General features: G+C 46.9%; 2 protein-coding genes across 18 annotated transcripts in view; one reads left to right on the top strand and one right to left on the bottom strand.

Annotated features, from left to right (window-relative positions):
• AK2 (adenylate kinase 2) overlaps positions 1-19,867 on the top strand; it is a 436,257-nt gene that overhangs the window by 187,448 nt on the left and 228,942 nt on the right. The window lies entirely within an intron of this gene.
• MACF1 (microtubule actin crosslinking factor 1) overlaps positions 1-19,867 on the bottom strand; it is a 414,929-nt gene that overhangs the window by 257,141 nt on the left and 137,921 nt on the right. For all 17 annotated transcript variants that reach the window (XM_060258444.1, XM_060258431.1, XM_060258437.1 and 14 more), the window contains 2 exons: positions 2,747-2,808; positions 2,244-2,333 (listed from right to left, as the gene is read on the bottom strand). In XM_060258444.1, the coding sequence (XP_060114427.1) occupies positions 2,244-2,333; positions 2,747-2,808 (152 nt within the window). The remainder of the gene's footprint in view (positions 1-2,243; positions 2,334-2,746; positions 2,809-19,867) is intronic.

Here is a 19,867-nt window from a genome sequence, read left to right as displayed (position 1 = left end):
GACCAAAAGTGACATTCTTTCTTGTCTCACAATCAGGTCACAGCTCACAATGCAGACACGCCCCCCCCCCCCCCCAATGTGGGAGGCACTGGTTACCACTTCAAGGCAGTTCCCAGCTGCCCTTAGGGCACTGCAAGAGACAACCCAGGGGATGCTGCCTCTCACCTTCTGTAACTACCATCCACAGGTGTGGAAGTGGCCCATCAATGGTGGCAGTTCAGCATCTTTCCCTGCAGAGGGTTTCTGGCCACCTTTCCAAGGCCCATTTGCCACTCCATGGGCAGACCCTTTACAGCGGATTCATGGCATTAACAAAACAATGCAAACCCATAGCCTCAGGCCATAGGTCTCATGGAAAAAGCTTTTTCCAAAGAAGGTATCTTTTCTATTGGAGGGGACAGCCATCAGTCATTGCCCGTGACACCTACCATTCGAGAGCCACATCTGAACCTTTCTGCAGGACCTTGTTCTGACTCAGGGCCCACCCCACAAAGTGCTGCTTGGTCTAGAAAAGGATTGTCCTTTCTGCAAAGCCATTTTGGATTGGTGCTTTGCCAACTTCTGCTCTGGGATGATGCAAAAAAACACAGTTTGACCATACTCACACAGGCATGGATGTGCTGTAGTATTCTGATCCAAAAAGGCGTGCATGCCAGGGAGGCTGGGCAGACCCGGGGACCAAAGACAGTAGCCAACCTGACTGACCCTTTCCATCTACCCTCTTCCTCAGAAGGAACTTCTCAGAGGACTGAGGGTAGCAACCAACCTCTGAGGCACAACCCAGAGGAGTAGATCTTAGACAGGGTCTGCAAGGCCCTGTGACGGCTATCCCACTCCTTTGAGCAGTTGGTGAGGCAGCACCAGTCTGAAAATGCACAGCTTCAAAACCAGCACAATTGCGGTGTCTTTGAGCCAAATCATGGTAAATGTCACTGTTTTTAAAAGAATTCTATCTGGGTTTCCTAGAACCAACTTGTGTTCCTTGCAGTCACACAGCAGCTACAGGGAACTGCTTTTCTTTTCTTTTTTTTAAGAAAGCCCAAATGGGTTCAGAATGGCACTGTAAGAGGAGGGAGGACTCCTCTCCCCCCCACCCAGTCACTTTCCTGAGCAAAAATCACACTGGAGTTTACTGCTCCACACGTGCAGGCACTCCATACAGAGCAGTAATATCAGGAAAATAACTCCCCTGCATGGTTTTCATACTGGGAAACAGCGTGGAGGGAAGCAGGATCTCTCCATCACAGCACTGTTCCAAGCCCATTGGGTCTTTCTTTCTTTCTTTCTTTCTTTCTTTCTTTCTTTCTTTCTTTCTTTCTTTCTTTCTTTCTTTCTTTCTTTCTTTCTTTCTTTCTTTCTTTCTTTCTTTCTTTTTTTCTTTCTTAAAAAGAAGCCATTCCTTGAAGCTGCTATATGGCTGCAATGAACACAAACTGGGACTGGGAACTCCGACCCAACTCTTTAAAGAACAGTAACATTCAATTTGTCCCTTTACAAAACTCCTTTATTTAATTTTATGAATTCAACAATATAGCATACACGCACACACACACATATATGGACCAGCATCATCATCATAACAACTGCCAGATCCAGCATCTGTAAAGATGGGGGGAGGGTCACAAGTGACAAAAGACAGGGTGAAGACGGTCTACCTATTTAGACTGATAAATCTGTTAAAGGGGGATACAGGAGTAGAATCCCATCAGTCTATTCTTGAAGCAAGGAGGATGCCCTTCTGTCGATCCTTGAAGGTTTTCCTACCAGCATACACAGGGAATCCCTGCTATACTTCTCAGTCCCAAAGTTTCAGGCCTGCTGCAAGTTCAAGTCTTGACAGCAACAAGCAGGTCCCAGCCAGACAGGCAAAAGGGACAATGCACAATACATCCCAACCACTACCTTGGAAACACAGCATCAGGGCTTTTTTTTTAACAGGAATGCACAGCAACGCAGTTCCAGATGGCTTGGCATCAGGGGCATGGCCTAATATGCAAATGAGCTCCTACTGGGCCTTTTTCTACATACTTTTCCTATATACAGACCAATATTACCTGATGGAAAGAATGTACTTTCTAAAGGAACATGTCAATATAAATGCTATACAATGAAAAAATCAAACAGATCACAAATATGCTCCGGATGTACTAAGGACTATGTCCTTGGCTAGGATTTTGGGCCGACAAGGATTCTCCCCCAGGCAGTCAGACAGCTTTCAATGCATAGAGAGCTGGGAAACTTACCAATTTGACACCCGAAAGGACCTCCAGCAGAGAGATGAGGTTGTGGCCATCCCGCAAGTCCTCGTAGAGGTCATTGATGTGCTTGCGCACCTGTGAGAAAGAGGAAGCAGTTCAGGGACGTTGAAGTCTTCTCTGTTCACCTCCAACAACCCAGTGGAAATGTGCATGGGGAAGGCAATTCAGAAAAATGCTGAAATCACATATATTTGGTACAAGGAAGTACAGAGGAGTCATAAATGGCATTAAAGCCCCACCCTCTGATAAGAGGCCTGCGCTTCCTCCCCTGATAGGAGAGAGTTTGTTTCTGCAGCTGGAAGGACTGGAAAACATGCATTTAAAAATCCAGATGCCAGTATCTGTAGATTCTCCTTCCTTTTGCACAGAATACACACAGCATTAGGCAGAAGGGCCTTTAACCGCATAACAAAGGCTTTACAAAGCAAGCATCATAGGGTGGGACAAAACAGGGAACCCTTCAACCAGTGAACCAGAACCAGGCTTACCTTCATTAGGTGCTTGTTCACCCATTTGGTGAAGGTCTTTTTCTGGACTCTATCCCGTTCATCTGTTGAAAAGGACACAGAAAGAGAGAAAGAATTCAGATTAGCCTTCAGCCCACTGGAAAACAAGGAGTGCCTTGCTGTGTATTTGTGCAACAGTTCCATCTGCATGCCCCTTTTGGGACCTGAAGAAAAGAAAATCAGAAGGCCTATAAGAGCACCCAGGAAAAGCCCCAGAAGCTTAAAAAGGGGGTTGCTATTTCTACACAGTTGAATTATATACCTTTTGCTGCTTTTCCAGAGCATAAAACCACTGCATCTGCCTGCATTAAGGAGGAGGCTTTTTCGAGCCTTAAACAATACTGGTAATTAGCAGCTTATTCTTTCACTGTATTTTGGTTCATTGGATTTTAGGGACTTAATATTTATTTCAGGCTCTCAAGCTCAGCCCAAGGACACCTGGAGAGCTTTGATCTTTCCAAACTACTCCAGGTACCAGGTGCATTCCAAGCACACCAACACACACAGGAGTACAAGGGCTCCATCCCAGTAGGCAGTTCCCTTGGCCAGACTGGCCACCAATTGTTTCGCAACCAAAAGGTGAGTTCTCTCATTCACAAAAACAAACAGCCGGAATAGGAAGAGACTCAAGGGGAATCCAGACCACGCCTTGATTTTAGCAACAGGGCCCTCCACTTTCCCACAAATGGAGAACACAAGCCACGTAGAAAGTACATGTAAAGCTAAACAGCCCTCGGCAACTTCAGCAATTGAGCTCAGCCAGACGTTGTGTCAGAATCTGCCCTCCAGTATCACTAGCCTTCCTGGGCAGGGGAAATATTCCTTCTCTACCCTGAGTGATAGCAACAAGTCCCAAAGCTATAGTCAAAAGATTTAATGAAGGAAATCTGAATTAATCAGAACTTCAAGCAAGGGAAAAGAGATCAAAAGGAAAACTTCCAGAGCTTTGTGTTTGCTTCTTTGTAGTATGCTCCCTCCACTCAAAGGCACAAACACAGAGGCCGTTTTCCCACTTAGCGTTTGCTCCCCTTATTCCCCGGCGCAATTATCTCCGGATCATTTTTCTCGTTTTCCCACTAGTGACTCTTTGCGGAGTCGCCTTCCCTGAAGCCCCGGCTCAAATCGTTTTCCCAGTGGCATCGGCTTGAGTTCGATGCCCTGTCAATCATTTTTTTTTTAAGCGCAAGTCTGGTTGCGTAATGACGTACTAACGTACTAACGTACTAACGTAACATCGAGCTGTTCCCTCCCCTTCATTTCGTGGACAAACCGCATCACGTGTGCTGCTGCTGCTCATGGATTGGCTGCAGCTGTAGAGTCCTCCACAGTCCTTTATGTATTAACAGAAGCATTCCTAGCACTATATTCCCCCCCCAAATTCTGAATTTGCAAAATATCGCAATAACGAAGAGAGAGAAATCGAGGGGTTTGTGTGTGTGTGTGTGTGTGTGTGTGTGGCAGCTTCTTCCCTTCGCTCCCTCCCGGGTGGCGAAGCTGGGATTTCCTCCGCTCTCTTTCCCCTCTCCGGCTGGCGCTTGCAACGGGGGACCTGACTGATTCCTGCTGCCAGAGCTCCCCCCCCGCCCCATTCTCTCCTTCCCCTTCTGTGGCGGGTGTGAAGAGCGAGCTCCGTCTATTTTCTAACCGAGCGGAATGTAGCCAGGGATAAGAATGCAGGACTCCAACTTCCCATTTTATACATGGCGATTTTGTGCAGGTCCAGAAATCCTGGTGGCACAGCTGAGGGAGGCATTCCGTTTTTAACACACGCACATGAACGCTTTGGCCCGCACCGGCACTAGATTCCCCACCCCCCCAACAATGGAGAAGCGCCGCCGCCGCCAAATGTCTCTGGGCGGCTGGGCTCCCTTTGCCAAGGCGGCGGTGGCAGCGGGAAGCCGGCGGGGTCAAGCGGGGCGCAAATGGAAGTGAAGTGGGGGGGTTTGAGCTGGGGAGAGTCGAAGCTGCCGGGGCCCCTCCGCCGGCCCACTGAAACCGCCTCCTTCCCGCTCGCCCTCCCCAAACTAGACCCGAAACGAACTGGCTGGAAAAGGCCTGCTGGGGGGGCTGCCGCGGTCCCCCCACCGGGGCCCCTAAAGGGAGAAGAGGTGGGGGATAACGCAACAGCGAAATAACGCAACTATTCCAGGAGGGTTTTTTTTTTTTCCCTTTGTTAATTTCGAAATATCGCTATTACGCAAAACTGTGAAGTTTAAAAAAAAAAAATGGCCGCGCCGGCACTTCGGGGAAGCGCCGCGAAAGGCTGATGATTGGCCAAGGGGGTGGATGGGGTGGGAGGACGGAAAGGGAGAGGGTGCCGCCCACAAAGCAGTCGATCCGGCGTGGATGGATTTCCCACAGCAAACTCCGCTGAGTGGATCCGGAGTGGATCCGGAGGTTTTCGGAAACTCCGGCAACATGCTGAAAAACATACTCCGGCGTAAAATCCCTGTAGCGCCGGAGCAAACTGCAGCGCCGGAGCAAGATGTGCGAAATCCAAGAGAAGATCCGGAGGTAAATGGGGCGCTACGACGGAGCAAACGCTAGTGCGAAAACGGCCAGAGTTTCTTTTGGTTCAGCTCAGTCTTGCAATATTTGGTTTCTCATTTCAAAGCCAAATACCATTCTCCCTCCTTATTTAGGTTTCCATCTTTAACCTGTTTAACTCATTGTTACATACATGTATTACAGATATACAGGATTTAAGTGTACGCTAATATGAACCAGTAAGAAATGGTTGCTTTGGATAGCTACTTTTCCTCCAGAATGCTAACTACACTGAAAATAGTAACAAATAAACTTCAAAGGTTACGCATTTCAAACTGGCTCAAATGTTTAACGATAGTAAATCCCTTGCCCAGCTCAGAGAATTCTTACAGCTTCTCATCTCTTCATGGCTGGGGCTGGCTGCGTGTCAGTACCTAGGTCATTAAGCCCAGAAAACAGCATTCAGCAACATTTTTGGGGAAGATAATTCAAACCATTCTGCTGTCTACACAAGTCACACCTTCTCAGCCACAGATTGCCATCTGGAAAATGGGTACAGCAGGGACCTCTCATGCCCAAGGACTGGAGTGCAGGTCAAGAGGCACAGAAAAAGCAGTTGGCATGATAGGAAGCATGAGACAGACATTTAGGCAAAATAAAGGCAAAATGTTAGATCCCTTTCCTTTTCCTACACATCCCCCCCCCCCCCCCCCTACTTTTGCTGTTCTCTGCTACTGGCAAAATGTAGCTTGTAAATTCCTTGAGGCACAGACCCGACTTTGATGCTTTGTAAAACTCCATGCACACTGATGCACTCTACAGAAAAGGTAATCCCCTGTGCAAGCACCCAGTTTTTACTGACTCAAGGGGTGATGTCACATCACAACATTTATTGGCAGACTTTTTGTTACAGGGTAGTTTGCCATTGCATTCTCCAGTCATCTACACTTTACCCTCAACAAGGTGGGTCCTCATTTTACCGACCTTGGAAGGATGGGAGGCTGAGTCAACCTTGAGCCTGCTATCTGAACCCAGCTTAAATCCAAAATAATGGCCATCTCAGGAAGAATGCATCCCTTAAACAATGAAAGTTACCCTCAAATCCAATAACATTTGAGCTAGCAAAGAGAAGCCCCATTTCTCTTCCTCCCATCAAGAATTTTCCCAGAGTTTAATGTCTTCTTTTCAGCCTCATAGAGAGCTGTTTCCAAATGAGCTCCATTTACTGAACAGCACTTCCATTAAGCATCCCAGAATACAGAGAGTTGGATCCCAAAGATCCATAAGGAGCCTTCCCCCAGACAATGAGAGGTCCTGGGTCTCTTGCTCAGGAGAAAAGCTTCTTGTGCTGGGATAACTGCCACTATTTGCAAGAACAGAACTGAGGGATTTGGGTCTGGTATTCTCAGCAGGGCTAAAACTGGCCCAATTCAAAAGATTTGTTTTGGCTTTTAACAAGTCATTTGGGACCTTCCTCCCTCTTGCAAGATGTTTTCTTAAGAAATACTGGGGATCTTTCACAGGTTACCCATGCACTCTGATGTTGAGTTCCAGATCTCAAGACCTCTGCCCCATCTCGCTTCAGCCTTGGTGCACTCAATTTGCAACATTTCTCTCCAGAACTTTGGTGTTCTACTTCCAAAATAACAAACCACACTGGACACTGAGTACTTTATTTTAGTTCTCAGGTAACCAATGCTCCCTCTAAGCTGTGGAATCTTGTAAGCAAAAATTCTCCTTTGTGACCTACTGGTATTAAAGTAGTGAGTTGCTGCATAAATTAGTTTACTTTGAGGCCATTTTTCCTCAGCTAAGGCAAAAATGAGTGAGCCATAGCCTAAAAACCTGTGAACTAGCTCACACTAACTCAGCTTAGTGGGAACACTGCAGGCAACCCAAAACAGATAAGACACTCTGGGTGTGTTCACACTACACTAAATAATGCATTTTGCAACTGGAGTTTTGCTATTCTTACACAGTAAAAATTCAGTTGCAAAACACATTTATTTAGTGTAGTGTGAACACACCCTCTTTCTTTGCCACTCATACCCTTACAGCTTTACTATACTTATTTCTAAGAACTCACTTAGTTATGGTTTCCTACACATTCCAGAAAATGGGAGGTTGACTTTTCCAAGACCAACAACAGACAACACAACACACAGCATGCAACCAAGTTTCCATACCTGTGATACGCACAGGTGCCCAGTGATAGAGCAGTGACTATACAGATGAGTTTCTGACCCAAGATTTGCACACAGGAACCTCCCTTCTCAGTCACCTGAAGCATAATCCAGTACATTTCCTCTCATGGAGCCCAGTCCAGCACACTTGGTTTTCCCCAACTGTCTTTTACAACAACTCTGCTAGGTAGGGAAGGATAGGCTGAGAATATATGTGAGATTCATGGATGGGCCTGGGTGTGCCTAGTCCTAATCCAATATTCTAGACTTTCTCTCAACTCTCCAGGAGTTATACAAGAGCATTCCCATTCACACCAATGGAAAAGAACTTCCCAGAGGGTCATTTCTGACCATCTCCTGCTCTGCCTCCTGTTACGGTGTGCCCACCTGACCTCCCTCTTTTAGGAGAGCCCCCCTCTGCTCTCTCCAAGCTGGACTGAAGAAAGCTGCACAGCAACAGAATTCAACTTTCCCCCTCCCTGGTGTGACTCAAAAAGGTCCCCTTTGCTCTGAAAGTTCTTCTGGGTTGTTCCCTTCTTAACATTCAAGGTCACACAAGTTGATTAGGGCCCACTGATCATATCCCCCACCCATGAGTTAGAGGAGAGTGATGGGAGTCCGAGGTTGCAATCCCTAACATGCTTAACCAGGAATCTTTGTATTCAAAGAGGGCTGCTTACTCTAAGGGAAGTGTGCTAAGGAGAAAGCCCTCCGCTTCCCCTCTCAAAAGCAGTCAAAACCAGGGAGAGTCATACTAACCGATACAGCACATCTGGCTTGCTAGGTGGGCTTTCAGCTCCCGCTCTCCACTGAAGATGTGCCACATGACCTCCCTTGGCCCACGGCAGCTTCAGCTTCTCAGCATGCCACAGAGTTCAGACATCTTTCTGTTTCCCTTTTAATGTGGCCTCCTAAGCCTCATGCAAACACTGGCGGCTTCACTGGCTCGACTCCTCCCACAACTTCCTACACAGTTAATATGACAGCGGCCACACTCTACGCCTTTGAGAACATCATTCCAAAAAGGCCCTTCAAACTGGAGATGCTGTTCTTGTGTCTTCTGCAAAGAGGACTTGCTTCCCTATAATGTTCCCAAGATGTCTGTAGTTCTTCAAACCACAAGCAAGGGGGGTCCAGGAAGACAGCGTTGAAACCAACACTCTTATCTCACGAGGGCAAAGAAACCTCAGCAACAACAGGATGAAAGGCAATGCCTGAACTTCACAAAGTTGATCAGCCACGGCACAGAGATTGGCCAATATCCTGTTTCAGCCCACAAAGGGCTCCACCTTGCCCCACCCTCCACAATATTGTGGGTGGGCAGTTGAAATTCCCTCCTCATCCAATAAGAGATTAGCAGCACTATGTAGGTCTAGGTGGGTCTTCCACACATTCTCTAAACAGAGTGACCGAGAAACGGAGCTCTTTGGGACTTCCGCAGACTGGGAAGCAACAGTCGACACAAAAAAAACACAAAATCCAGAGCCTCTATGGGATAGCTCAGTTATTCACTGACCAGGAATGGGAGGTAAATTTTGCAGAGGAAAAGAATTCCTTCCATCAAGTCCCAGTTGCAACCCTGATGCCATGAGATACACACATGCATGTTTGCACAGTCTAGCCGCTGTCTCCTCTGTGAACGCAACAGGGCAGTCCAAGCCGTTCGCTGCTTCCTCAAACCCTGTTTTCAAGTCCTGGTGTCAACAGCAGCAGTTGTACGAACTGCAAAGCCACCAAAGGAAAACAATGGAGCCTTCATTTCTTTTTGCATTCAGGCTGCTCGAGTCTGCAACATCTGCACCCATAATAACCATCTTATTTTCTTTTTCTTACTCGAAAGACTGCCCCCCCATCCCACCCGTGAAGTTTCAGAACTCAGCCCAATCTTGCCCAGCTTAACGCTGCACCATTTTTGGAGGCTGATGGTTTGGAATGTCCACAACGGTGATAACAGGGCTGCTTTATCATCCTGCTCTTCCTTCCTCTAAATATAACTCCTCTTCAGTCCCCTTTGGCCTGTTGTGAGTTCTCTCCACTGCCGGCAAGAGAAGAAATCAGGCTTCCGCATCCCAAGTCCAGTCATCTTCTCCGCTGCCACCCAAGAATCAGTCCCAGCATCTTTTCCCAGAGAGGTCTCTCTCTGGTGCTCTTTCTCCAGACCAAAGAGTTCGTTGCCCTGCTTTGCTGCTCCTGGTGATTCTTGGATTCTAATTAGATTAGCCCTTCCTCCACCCACTACCCCTCTGGGCTAATAATAATTCCTTCTCTCCTCCTTACCAACAACAGTAAGGCCTTGCCAGTTTATCACCAGCTGGCTAATCTTTTCCAGAGAGTCCTTCCGATAAGCAACCTGTTAGTACTGTCTCCTCAACTCGCCAGCGCAGCTTCTCTGGCTGGCTTTCCACTACCCGGGCCTTGCCTACATTCCCTCTCGCCCGCCCAGAAGATAACCAATCAACTGCCTCACATTCCTTACAAAATTCAGGGCTAGAGGCAACAGAAGAGCTGCTATTGTCAGTGACCTGGCCTGGCCCTACAGTCGGAAGGAGGGGACAGGAGGGAGCTTAGGACAGTCAGAGGGACTTCATGAAAGCCTGGATAGAAAGGAAGACCCAGAAAATTCATCAAGGACAGAAACACAGACTCAGAAATCCATTCCAGATTGTCCCACAGAGTCTCACCTTGTTAACAATTTTAACAGCGTTGCTGGGGCACCATAAAGTTGCCAAGTCTGTCTAGAATTACAGCCTGCTTGCCAATCTTCTAGGACAAGGCATCGGCCAGAAAAAATGTGCTGGGCACACCATGGTTTTGTGGTGGTGTTTTTACTTTGTAAGCCACCTTGAGGAGATGTCTGAAGAGGCAGCATATAAATGTACAAAATAATTTCCTAAATAAACATCTTGTCCTACTCTGAGATTAATTAACCCAGAATGGGGAAAGGGGGACAGTATGGAGCCCAGAGTGGGAAGGGGGCATGGTATAGCCCAGTCTCAGAAGCTAAGCAGGGTCAATACTTGGAAGGGAAACCACTAAGGAAGACTCTGCAGAGGAAGGCAATGGCAAACCACCTCTGATTCTCATTTACCCTGAAAGCCCCTTGCTTGGGTCACCATAAATTGGTAAAGATTTGACAGTATGTAGGGACTTAACAACCCCAGAGAACACAAGAATGTAAGAGAAGCCATGTTGGATCAGGCCAATGGCCCATCCAGTCCAACACTCTGTGTCACACAGTGGCCAAAAAACCCAGGTGCCATCAGAAGGCCCATCAGTGGGGCCAGGACACTAGAAGCCCTCCCATTGTGCCCCCCAAGCACCAAGAATACAGAGCATCACTGCCCCAAACAGAGAGTTCCAACAATATGCTGTGGCTAACAGCGGCTGATGGACCTCTGCTCCATATGTTTATCCAATCCCCGCTTGAAGCTGTCTATGCTTCTAGCTGCCACCACCTCCTGTGGCAGTGAATTCCACATGTTAATTACCCTTTGGGTGAAGAACTTCCTTTTATCAGTTCTAACTCGACTGCTCAGCAATTTCACTGAAGGTCCTGCCCTCTCTGCAAGCGGACTCAGGGCAGCTTACAGACCAAGTGGCATATAAAAACAAGTACAACATTACAGACACAACATTACAAAATATTAAACATAAAATACTGTGGTGCTTGCTATACTTCAATATAAAACAGGCGTGTTTTCAAAGAGTTCTTTCAGCATTTCACAATAACCAGTGGTGATCCTCGGAGATGTTACTACTATCACTGGTAACAGTAATCAATCCAAGCGGAGCGGCAGCCCTCTCCCATCTTAGATTTTGCATGCAAGCTGAAACAATTTGGTTTTGCAGACCCTGCAGAATTGGGAGAAGTCCTGCAGGGCCCAGAGAACCAGCACTGCCACAGAGAAGACTCTGGCCCTGTTGGATCTCAGCCTGGTCTCCTTTGGCCTGGGGATGGAGAAGAGATTTTGAGCTCCCAAGTGCAGCGCTCTCTGGGGAACACGTGGAGAGAGGCGGTCCTGCAGATAGACAGGTCCCAGACCATATAGGGCTTTAAAGGTCAGCACTTGAATGTGCAAACAAATGAGAGACCAAAGTTAGTTTGTCTCTCCACTGGGGATCACTGAAGAGCTGGTTCCAGGAATCACTTGATACCGCATAGATGGATCTACATACGAAGACCACTAGAAAAGCACAGCTCTTGAATGTGATGTGAAGGCTGTCTCAGCAGCAGCTCACCCACACATGCCCATCACCCCAATGCAGAACATATGTGAATTAAGTTGTAAGTGTTTTTCCCCCTCCAGGGTTTTAAGCTGCAACAGGACTGGTGATTAGAGCTAGTGGAACTAAACTTCCCCAGTTTCCAGGGTTTAAAGCTGTTGCTTCGCAGCCTCACTTGCCATTCAGCATGACATTCCTGATTCCAGTTCCTGCCATCCACTTTGTTTTGGGGGAGCCAGCAACATCATTTAAAGGGAGTCAGGGATTTTGTTATCCCTTCACCAAAGGCTCTCCTTTGCTCACTGCTGTTAAACAGGTGACTGAGCAAAATGGTTTTAAAAGATGATTAAAACATTCTTTTTCTCTACCTTTCCTCCAGGTCACCATGCCCCACGGATCGAATTCTCTCATACAGCTCATTCAATATTTAACTCTTCACAGTTGAAGAACTCCAGGCAGCTACCAAAACTGAAGAGCAGAATTACACAGAAGCCAGGCCTGTGGCCCAGTGGTAGAGCCTCTGCTTTGTATGCAGGAGGGCCCAGGTTCAATTTGTTGCATCTCCAGTTAAAAGGACTGGGCTGTAGGTGATGGGAAGAACCTGAGACCCTGGAGAGCTGGTGCCTGTATGCGTAGACAATTCTGGTCTTGATGGGACAAGGATCTGGTTCAGTATAAGGCAGCTTCATGTGGTTCAAGCCAGGGTGCTTTGCTAAAACTGTGGGTCTTGCAGGCCTGTCAGCACCCATGTGCAGCTCCTGGGCTACCTGCCTCCCAGAACAGCCTCTCAGCTCAGACCTCAGCTTGTACCCTCTCTTCTGCTCCTGAACCCAGGTCTTATTAACCAACTCCCCAAAGGCTTTGCTGACACAAAAGCAGCACACCCAAGAGCAGATGAGAGAGTCCACGTCCAGCCAACCATGCCAGGACAAGAGTCCCAAAGCAGGCCTGGTTTTCTTTAATTCTATACTCCAACAAGAGTTTTTCATGCACCGCAACCTAACACAACATTGAGGATTGTGAGCATTACAGAATCATTAGGAAACAGTTTTTAAAACAATTGGGCATTCATTGCTTTGGTCAAAATTTGGGCCAAAAAGCCTTTCTTTTCTGTTCTGTGCATCTTGGAAGTCTGCTGAACTTTTCTGATCTTTCCTCACTCAAGTGGTGGAAGGTGCCATCAAGTTACAACTGACTCATGACAACCTCGTCGTGTTTTCAAAGCAAGAGACAAACAGAGGTGGTTTGCCACTGCCTCCTAGACTGTCCTTAGTGGTCTCCCATCCAAGTACTATCCAAGCCAGCCCAGCTTAGCTTCCAAGATCTGACAAGACCAGGCTAGCCTGGGCCATTCAGGTCAGGGCTTCAGTACCCAGGTTTGATTTAAATGTTACATTAGCAAAGGGAAAGCAAACCCTATTGGAGGCTGTGTATTCAGATAATGCCTTACTGAAAGTGGGTAGAGCAGGCATATATACCCAAAAGCTTCAGAATAACAATTTTCCAAAAACATTCTCATTTATGGAGACAAAGAGCCAAACCAGAAGACAAGACAAAATATGTACCAAATCAGATAGCACAGCAGGCAAGGGAACTGTCTTGAGTGGCTCCCCCCCTTCTTTAGTCATAATTACAAAACTGTAAATCAGAAGTTCTGACTCCAGCAGACACTGGTGATTATCAGAAGTATTAGTCATAGGTGTAATTCAAGGGAATTCTCACTTTGAGAGGGTGCAGGGAACATTTGCAGCCTCTTCAAAGAACTACAATTCCCAGGGTCCCCCAGCTTGGGCATTTGACAGCTGAAGTCCATTTTAGTGCCTGACAACTCAGCAAATACCATTGAGAAGGCCAGCTAGAGCTTCTACGGAATTCCTGATCTCACACTCTCAAGCAAATTTTTGACTCTCAAGGCCAAAAGCAGGAATATAAGAATTCATGCACACAGGCTTTGTTACATGAAGAACAGTACCTTCCTCCCTCCTCCACTTGGTCCAGTATAAGATGCCAGCCACTCCAAGTATGTGGCTCAAGACGAAAACCGTGGGGGGCAGGAATGCACCATCTAGAAGCGGCATTTGTCTCCCGATTCCCAGTCCTGCTGTCCAGCCTCAGTCCCCTTATCGCAGATCCTTACATTCCTTTCTCTTGAGGCCACCAGCAACTGGCTGCAGCATCACCCGAGGAAGGGAGAGGGGGGGCAGCAATAGCACAGAGTTCCAAGAAGAGAGAAAGAGCAGGGCACTGACAGCACAGGATGGAAGACTTCCTCCGAGAATGCACAAGCCCTTCTCCCTGCTTCTCGTGGGCCCACAGAGAAACAGCAAAGCCCTTCTTTCTTTCAAAAGAAAAAGAGCAGCTACGCAGGCAGAGCAAGGGGACTTTGGAAAAAAGCGCAGAATGAGGGAGAAAGTGAGCATCAGGGTGACTCAAACTTCTTTCCTTGGCACCCACCGACAAAATTACATGGACAGACTTCAGCCTCTCCCGCCGCCCCAAGAGGGAACGTCACACTCTTAAATTTCCATTCCTAAGGCCACTGGAATGCCCGCTGTCCATGCAGACTTGTTTGGAAGAGGAACTGCTCTCTAATATCTATACTCAGTGGGCGTTTCATGATCCCTGCCATTCACACAACCCCTCTCTCTCGTACTAAACCACAACAGACAATGCCCGATCTTAGCTGTAAGGTACAGGCATCTGCTTACCATATGCCAAATAAGAAGGCACACTTCAGAACAGAGCCACACACTGATGGGGAAACATTAAAAAGTTAATAGTCTGTTTTGCAGCAAGGGTGAAAGAATCTTTCCTGGCCCCAAGTGTGAGAAAAACCCATCCCATCCAGCTTTCCGAAAGAAGCATAAAAGAGAACCAAATATTATTTTCATTTTCATACTAGCTGGGGAAGGGAGGGAAGAAGTATCAGACAAGAATCCGGAAGACCAAGGTTCAAATTCTTGTTTGCTGGGTGACCCTGGGACAGTCCCACACTCTCAGACTAACCTGTCTCACAGGGCTGTTGTGAGGATAAACTGGAAGAGAAGAGAAAAACATAAGCTGCTTTGGGACCCCATTCGGCAACAAGGCAGGGCATAAAAAAATACATAAATAAAAACTGCATTTCTGGGCACAGAGGAGAGACAAACTGCATCCTAAACATCTTTGCACTGCACAGTCCTTTGCTACACGTACACACACAATCATATAATGACAGACATTTTAAACACACTGGTAAAGTCTATGCGGTTCACTCTTAGGTCAAATCAAACCAACAATGCTAATGTAGCATCTGCCGGTTAACAAATTCTTATCTTGCCAATTCAGAAATGCAAGGGAATGATGTTTTGAGACTCCTTCAAGGCCCCAGGGAACAACATTGCCACTTTTGTGCACACTGGTAACATTTGGGGCACCCAGCAGACTCTTCAGCAGACAGCCTTGCCAAAGAAGACAGTGCGTGATTGTTCCCAAGGGGGTTGGTCAGGAGGCAACCTGACACTGAGTATCCCAGGGTTTGTTTCTGAAAAGGGCGTTTTTGCATTGATGAAAGAGACAGAAAACTCAGAAAAGCATGCCAAAATGCCAACTACTCTTATTTTAAAACAAGTTAATAATATTCTGTGTGTCATACAGGGTTAGTGTGAAAGCTTTGCTTGTGGTAAAGTCTGTAACCATAGGTGGACCAAGCCGTGCTACTAAGCAAGGACCACTAGACTCTTCCTTTTTAACTGTGGCTGTTCCTTGTCTCTAAAAGACAAGGATTTCCATCTGGGTGTCCCCTGGCAAATTCCCGAAGAGAAACGTTCAAACAAAATATTTTTGTGCCTGAGGCAGAAATCCAATGTGGCCCCTCATCTACTAACCACTCATCTACTAACCAAAATGAGTCACAATCCTCCCCCCATGGTCTTCTGCATGACCTCTTGCTGAGTCCAGCTTATTTTCATCAGAGTTGTACTAAAGGATTTCCTAGCAGGTTTTTCCTAATGAGTCAGATTTGTCTGTCACTCATTCTGCCCCCCAGTGGTACCTGAGGTAGTCACTACACAGAAGGCTGTCTGTTTCATTTTATGGGGAGGGGTACAGAGCCCTTGGTTTGCATGCATTAGACTGTAGATTTAACTCCTGGGTCTCTTGTTCAGAAAAGTCATGTGAACTGGGTTAGTTTAAGGCAAATTCATGACTTCACATTCTTAGAGAACAAAGTATCCGCAGCTAGCAGCCCAATGTCACCCAATATTTGTAGTAGACTAAGGGAATTGATACAGCAGAATAGGAAAGCAACATGTTTAAATGCAACATGCTGGCAAAATCCTGGTATTCCAGCTTCCTAGGAAAGAGCCTTCTTCTATTTCCTGTGAAGTGTCAATTTTCTACCAAAGAATGAACAGACAGAAGTGTAGTGAGAAGGGACTGAGATGTGTGTGTGGGGAGATGACAAAAATGGATTATATGTCAAAACAGTATTAGTGAAACAGCTGGGGGAAACCCCAGCATGAAAGTTCTCTCCCCACCTACACCTAAAATCTTTGCAACACCCCCCCCCCCCCCGGCAACCTACACAAAGCCTGGTTGCGACTTTCTTGTGCAAACTGAATTTCCCATTTCCTCAACCACAGCATCTATTCCACTTCACAAAACACAATTAAACCAAGAAAGCCTCTTTTTCATTTCTGGACTGAGTGGAAAAGCTTAGAAAAGTCTCCTTGCACCACACACATCCACCCCACACTCTCACAGCATCTACATGAAAAGGAAAAGAACAGCATCAGATACCCAAGACAATATTTCTGAGCACCATCCAGACAGTGTGTGCTGGGCGCAGTATCATAAGCAGCCATAAATCTCTGCCTCAAGAAGCAGACAGGCCACATTCCGGCTGTGAGGGAGATAACAGGAAGAGAGGACAGAAAGTAGGGCTAATGTGGAATGAAAATGGCTTTAAGAGATCAGATACATTCATGGAGGATAGGCCCATCAGTGGCTAGTAGCCATTGTTATAGGGCACCTCCACATTCAGAATACTCTGAATACCAGTGGCAGGAGGTGAAATCAGGGGAAGGCCTCAGCCTCTATGCCCTGCTATTGGTCTTCTAGAGGAACCAGTTGGCCACTGTGTGAGAAAGGATGCTGGTCTAGATGGACCACTGATCTGATCCAGCAGGGCCCATCTTATGAAAACACAAGAAGAAGCTAAAATTTGGAGGGGAAAGCCATCACCCATACACTGCCCCAATCAGTGAAGTGAGAGACTAGAGGATTACCCTAGCACTAACCAGCCAAGTATGTTCAGGCTGCCTCACACACACAATAAGAGCCCCTATCCCAAGACATCTCACCACTAACCTCTCCCCCTCCCCACATGACAAAAACCCCTCCAATGGCCCAAAGAAAAGCAGCTGAAGAGCGCACAGCCTCTGATGACTCAGAGACCAAAAAGAAAAAAAAGAGTCCTGAAGGTCAACAGCAGCCAGGGGCAGCCATACTCCTGTCTAGACAGAGAAGCTTTCGTTTCCATATCTGAGTTCCTTGTGGGAAGCAAGCAAAGCTCAGGATTGGATCCTGACACACTGCAGGCCGTCAGCTGGGCCAGGTACCAGGGCTGGACATGTCTATGGCTCTCCCTAGTTAAAGAGAGAGGTGAGGCCTGAGAATCCACAACCTACAACATACCCATTCTTAGGTCCAGGAGATTTCAAGTTCAAACCCATAAAACCAAAGAAAGGGGACCACACCAAGGCAAACAAAGAAGAAAAAGACAAAATGGTGCAAAGGAAAAAGAATCAGGTAAATAATAAAAGCCCAAGCATGGTGGCAATTCTCAGGATTTTTATTGGATGGATGTGGCTTGAGCAGGATTGGCTCATATTGTCTCTGCCGTGCCATTGGCTGAGTCTGCTCTCCCCCGCCCACCGCCAGTCCCATCAGGCAAGAACCCCAGCAGAAGGCCACTGACCTTCAACGGAGACAGTTCTCTCCTGACAAGGAACTTACTGAGCAGGACTGCTTCTCCTCAGGGCCTGTTGTACGAAGATACTAAAAAGAATCAGAAAAATTCCCCCTGACAAAGCTAAACGCAAAACACATAGGGGCTCTACAATTATTAAATATTATTTTTCCTTTGCACCATCTTTTTTTCCCTTCAAACCATAAAGCATATTTCCCAGCTCTCCTGTTTGTGCACCAACATATACAGAAAGAGAGAGGCAGTCAGAAGAAAGAGTGATAAAAGAGTTAATATCTACTGTCTCCTCCTTCACTGGTAAGCTGCCTTTGTGTGATAGCCTAGCTATTCCCTGCATACAGCATCTCTTTCAACAGGAAGAGAATGAAAGAAAACCATTGGTTTAAAATTAGCCAATAGGATGGGAGCAGAGACCGGAACAAGCCACTGCTTGTGTCAAACCCATTTGCCGGCCATCTCCTCCATCGGGATGCAGCAGGGAGAGGGAATGTGATCCCTAGCCTCCCACCCCCTAGGGCAGGCAGAAGGCACTGGGCTGAGGATGCTGCCATTGAGGACCATGGCGGGTATTGTCTGCTGGGCTTTAAAAAGCTAAACCTTCCTGCAGAAAGCATGCTGTGTGGGGCACAGCAAAAAGGGATGGCACTTCATTCCACTCAATTAAACTTTTTACCCCCTTTTCCCCTTAGAGAAAAGAAAGAGCTCAGCACTATTGCTCTATAAATTGAAGCATTAGAGTTAGCTGCCATAGGAAAAATCGATGATACATCACAATTCAACCAGCCTTGGGGGGGGGGGGGGAGCAGGAGGAAGACTATCAAGGAACCACAAACGTCTGTGGGTGCTTACATGCACTCTGCTACTTCAGGCTGCCAAATGCACATAAAGCAAGGGGAGTTACAGAAATGCATCATGCACTAAACACCGCTTCAGATGCTCCTGTCCATGGCAATATCTCTTCCTGCTGGCATGCAAACATCCAACAAGCTTAAATGCAGAGAAAAGAGACCTCCATGGGATGTAGTGTGGTATGCAGAAAGGCTTTTCACTGACTTGATCCTCAGCTGGTTAGGGCTGCAGGGAGAAGCCACTGTTGATGGCCACTTAAATATGACAATCAGTCATGGGAGCATTTCTTCACATTGTGACAGAATTTAGCAAGCTCTTCAGAGGATCTTTCCCAGACCAAGAAAGGAGGGGATGGGGAAGAAACCTGCATGAGAGGAGCCACAGCTTAAGAATAAAGGAACACAAGATGAGGGCTCGCAAGCAGGCATTGGGCGGTAGAGGCGAAGGGGAAATAAAACAGGGAATTCATACCCTAATCCACATCTCCCCCTCCCCAACAATATCCTAAACAGCTCTTGGGAGGCAGTTTTCGTGCTGTGAAATTTTACAAACCTCCGACTTCATTTGCTTCACTGTTTGCAATTACTAATTTGTACAAATGTTTGCCCTTGAATTCTGTTGTAGTTTAAAGACAAGTGGGAAGGTCTCGGGGCTCCACAGCAGAGCATCTGCTTGGCATGCAGACAGTCCCAGGCATCACCAGCTAAAAAGATCTGCTGGTAGGTGATCTGAAAGACCTCAGAGCTGAGACTCTGAAGAGCCACACTGACCTTGATGGAGTGATGGTCTGATTCAGTACAAGGCAGCTTCATGGGTGTTCCTGAATGTGTGTGGGTAGTCATTCTTTCTTTACTTTGGCGTGTGTGATTCTGTAGGATATATGGATGTATTTCCAGGGCTTGTCAACTTTAAACAGGCTGAAAGTCACAGTCTCCATGGCTCAAATAGTCCAGTTAACTCAGCTCCCTGTTTTCTCCCCCTCACCTTCGCTTTGACTCTGCAACAAACTTGACCAGTCCTCTTTGTTTTAATTTAATATTTGCCTGTGTACCTAAAGATCCCCCCAAAAATGCACACTTGGGATGCCTTCCAATTCTGTAGGTTCAGGTGGGGTAGCCATGTTGGTCTGAAGCAGCAGAACAAAGTGAGTCCAGTGGCACCTTTAAGACCAATAAAGTTTTATTCATGGTATAAGCTTTCGTGTGCATCTGAAGAAGTGTGTGTGCACATGAAAGTTTATACTGTGAATAAAACTTGGTTGTTCTTAAAGGTGCAACTGGACTCAAACTTTGTCCCATGTCTGTAGCAACTCCCACTTTCACAGTGGGCCTTCTGCAGGGCTATGCTTTCATGATGGCCCAAGCAATACAACTGACCAAAACAGCAACCATT

Source organism: Heteronotia binoei, chromosome 17, assembly GCF_032191835.1.
Source record: "Heteronotia binoei isolate CCM8104 ecotype False Entrance Well chromosome 17, APGP_CSIRO_Hbin_v1, whole genome shotgun sequence".
NCBI classification, from domain to species: Eukaryota; Metazoa; Chordata; class Lepidosauria; order Squamata; family Gekkonidae; genus Heteronotia; species Heteronotia binoei.
The sequence above is the reverse complement of the archived record's forward strand: the minus strand, read 5'-3'. Positions and strand labels throughout refer to the sequence as shown.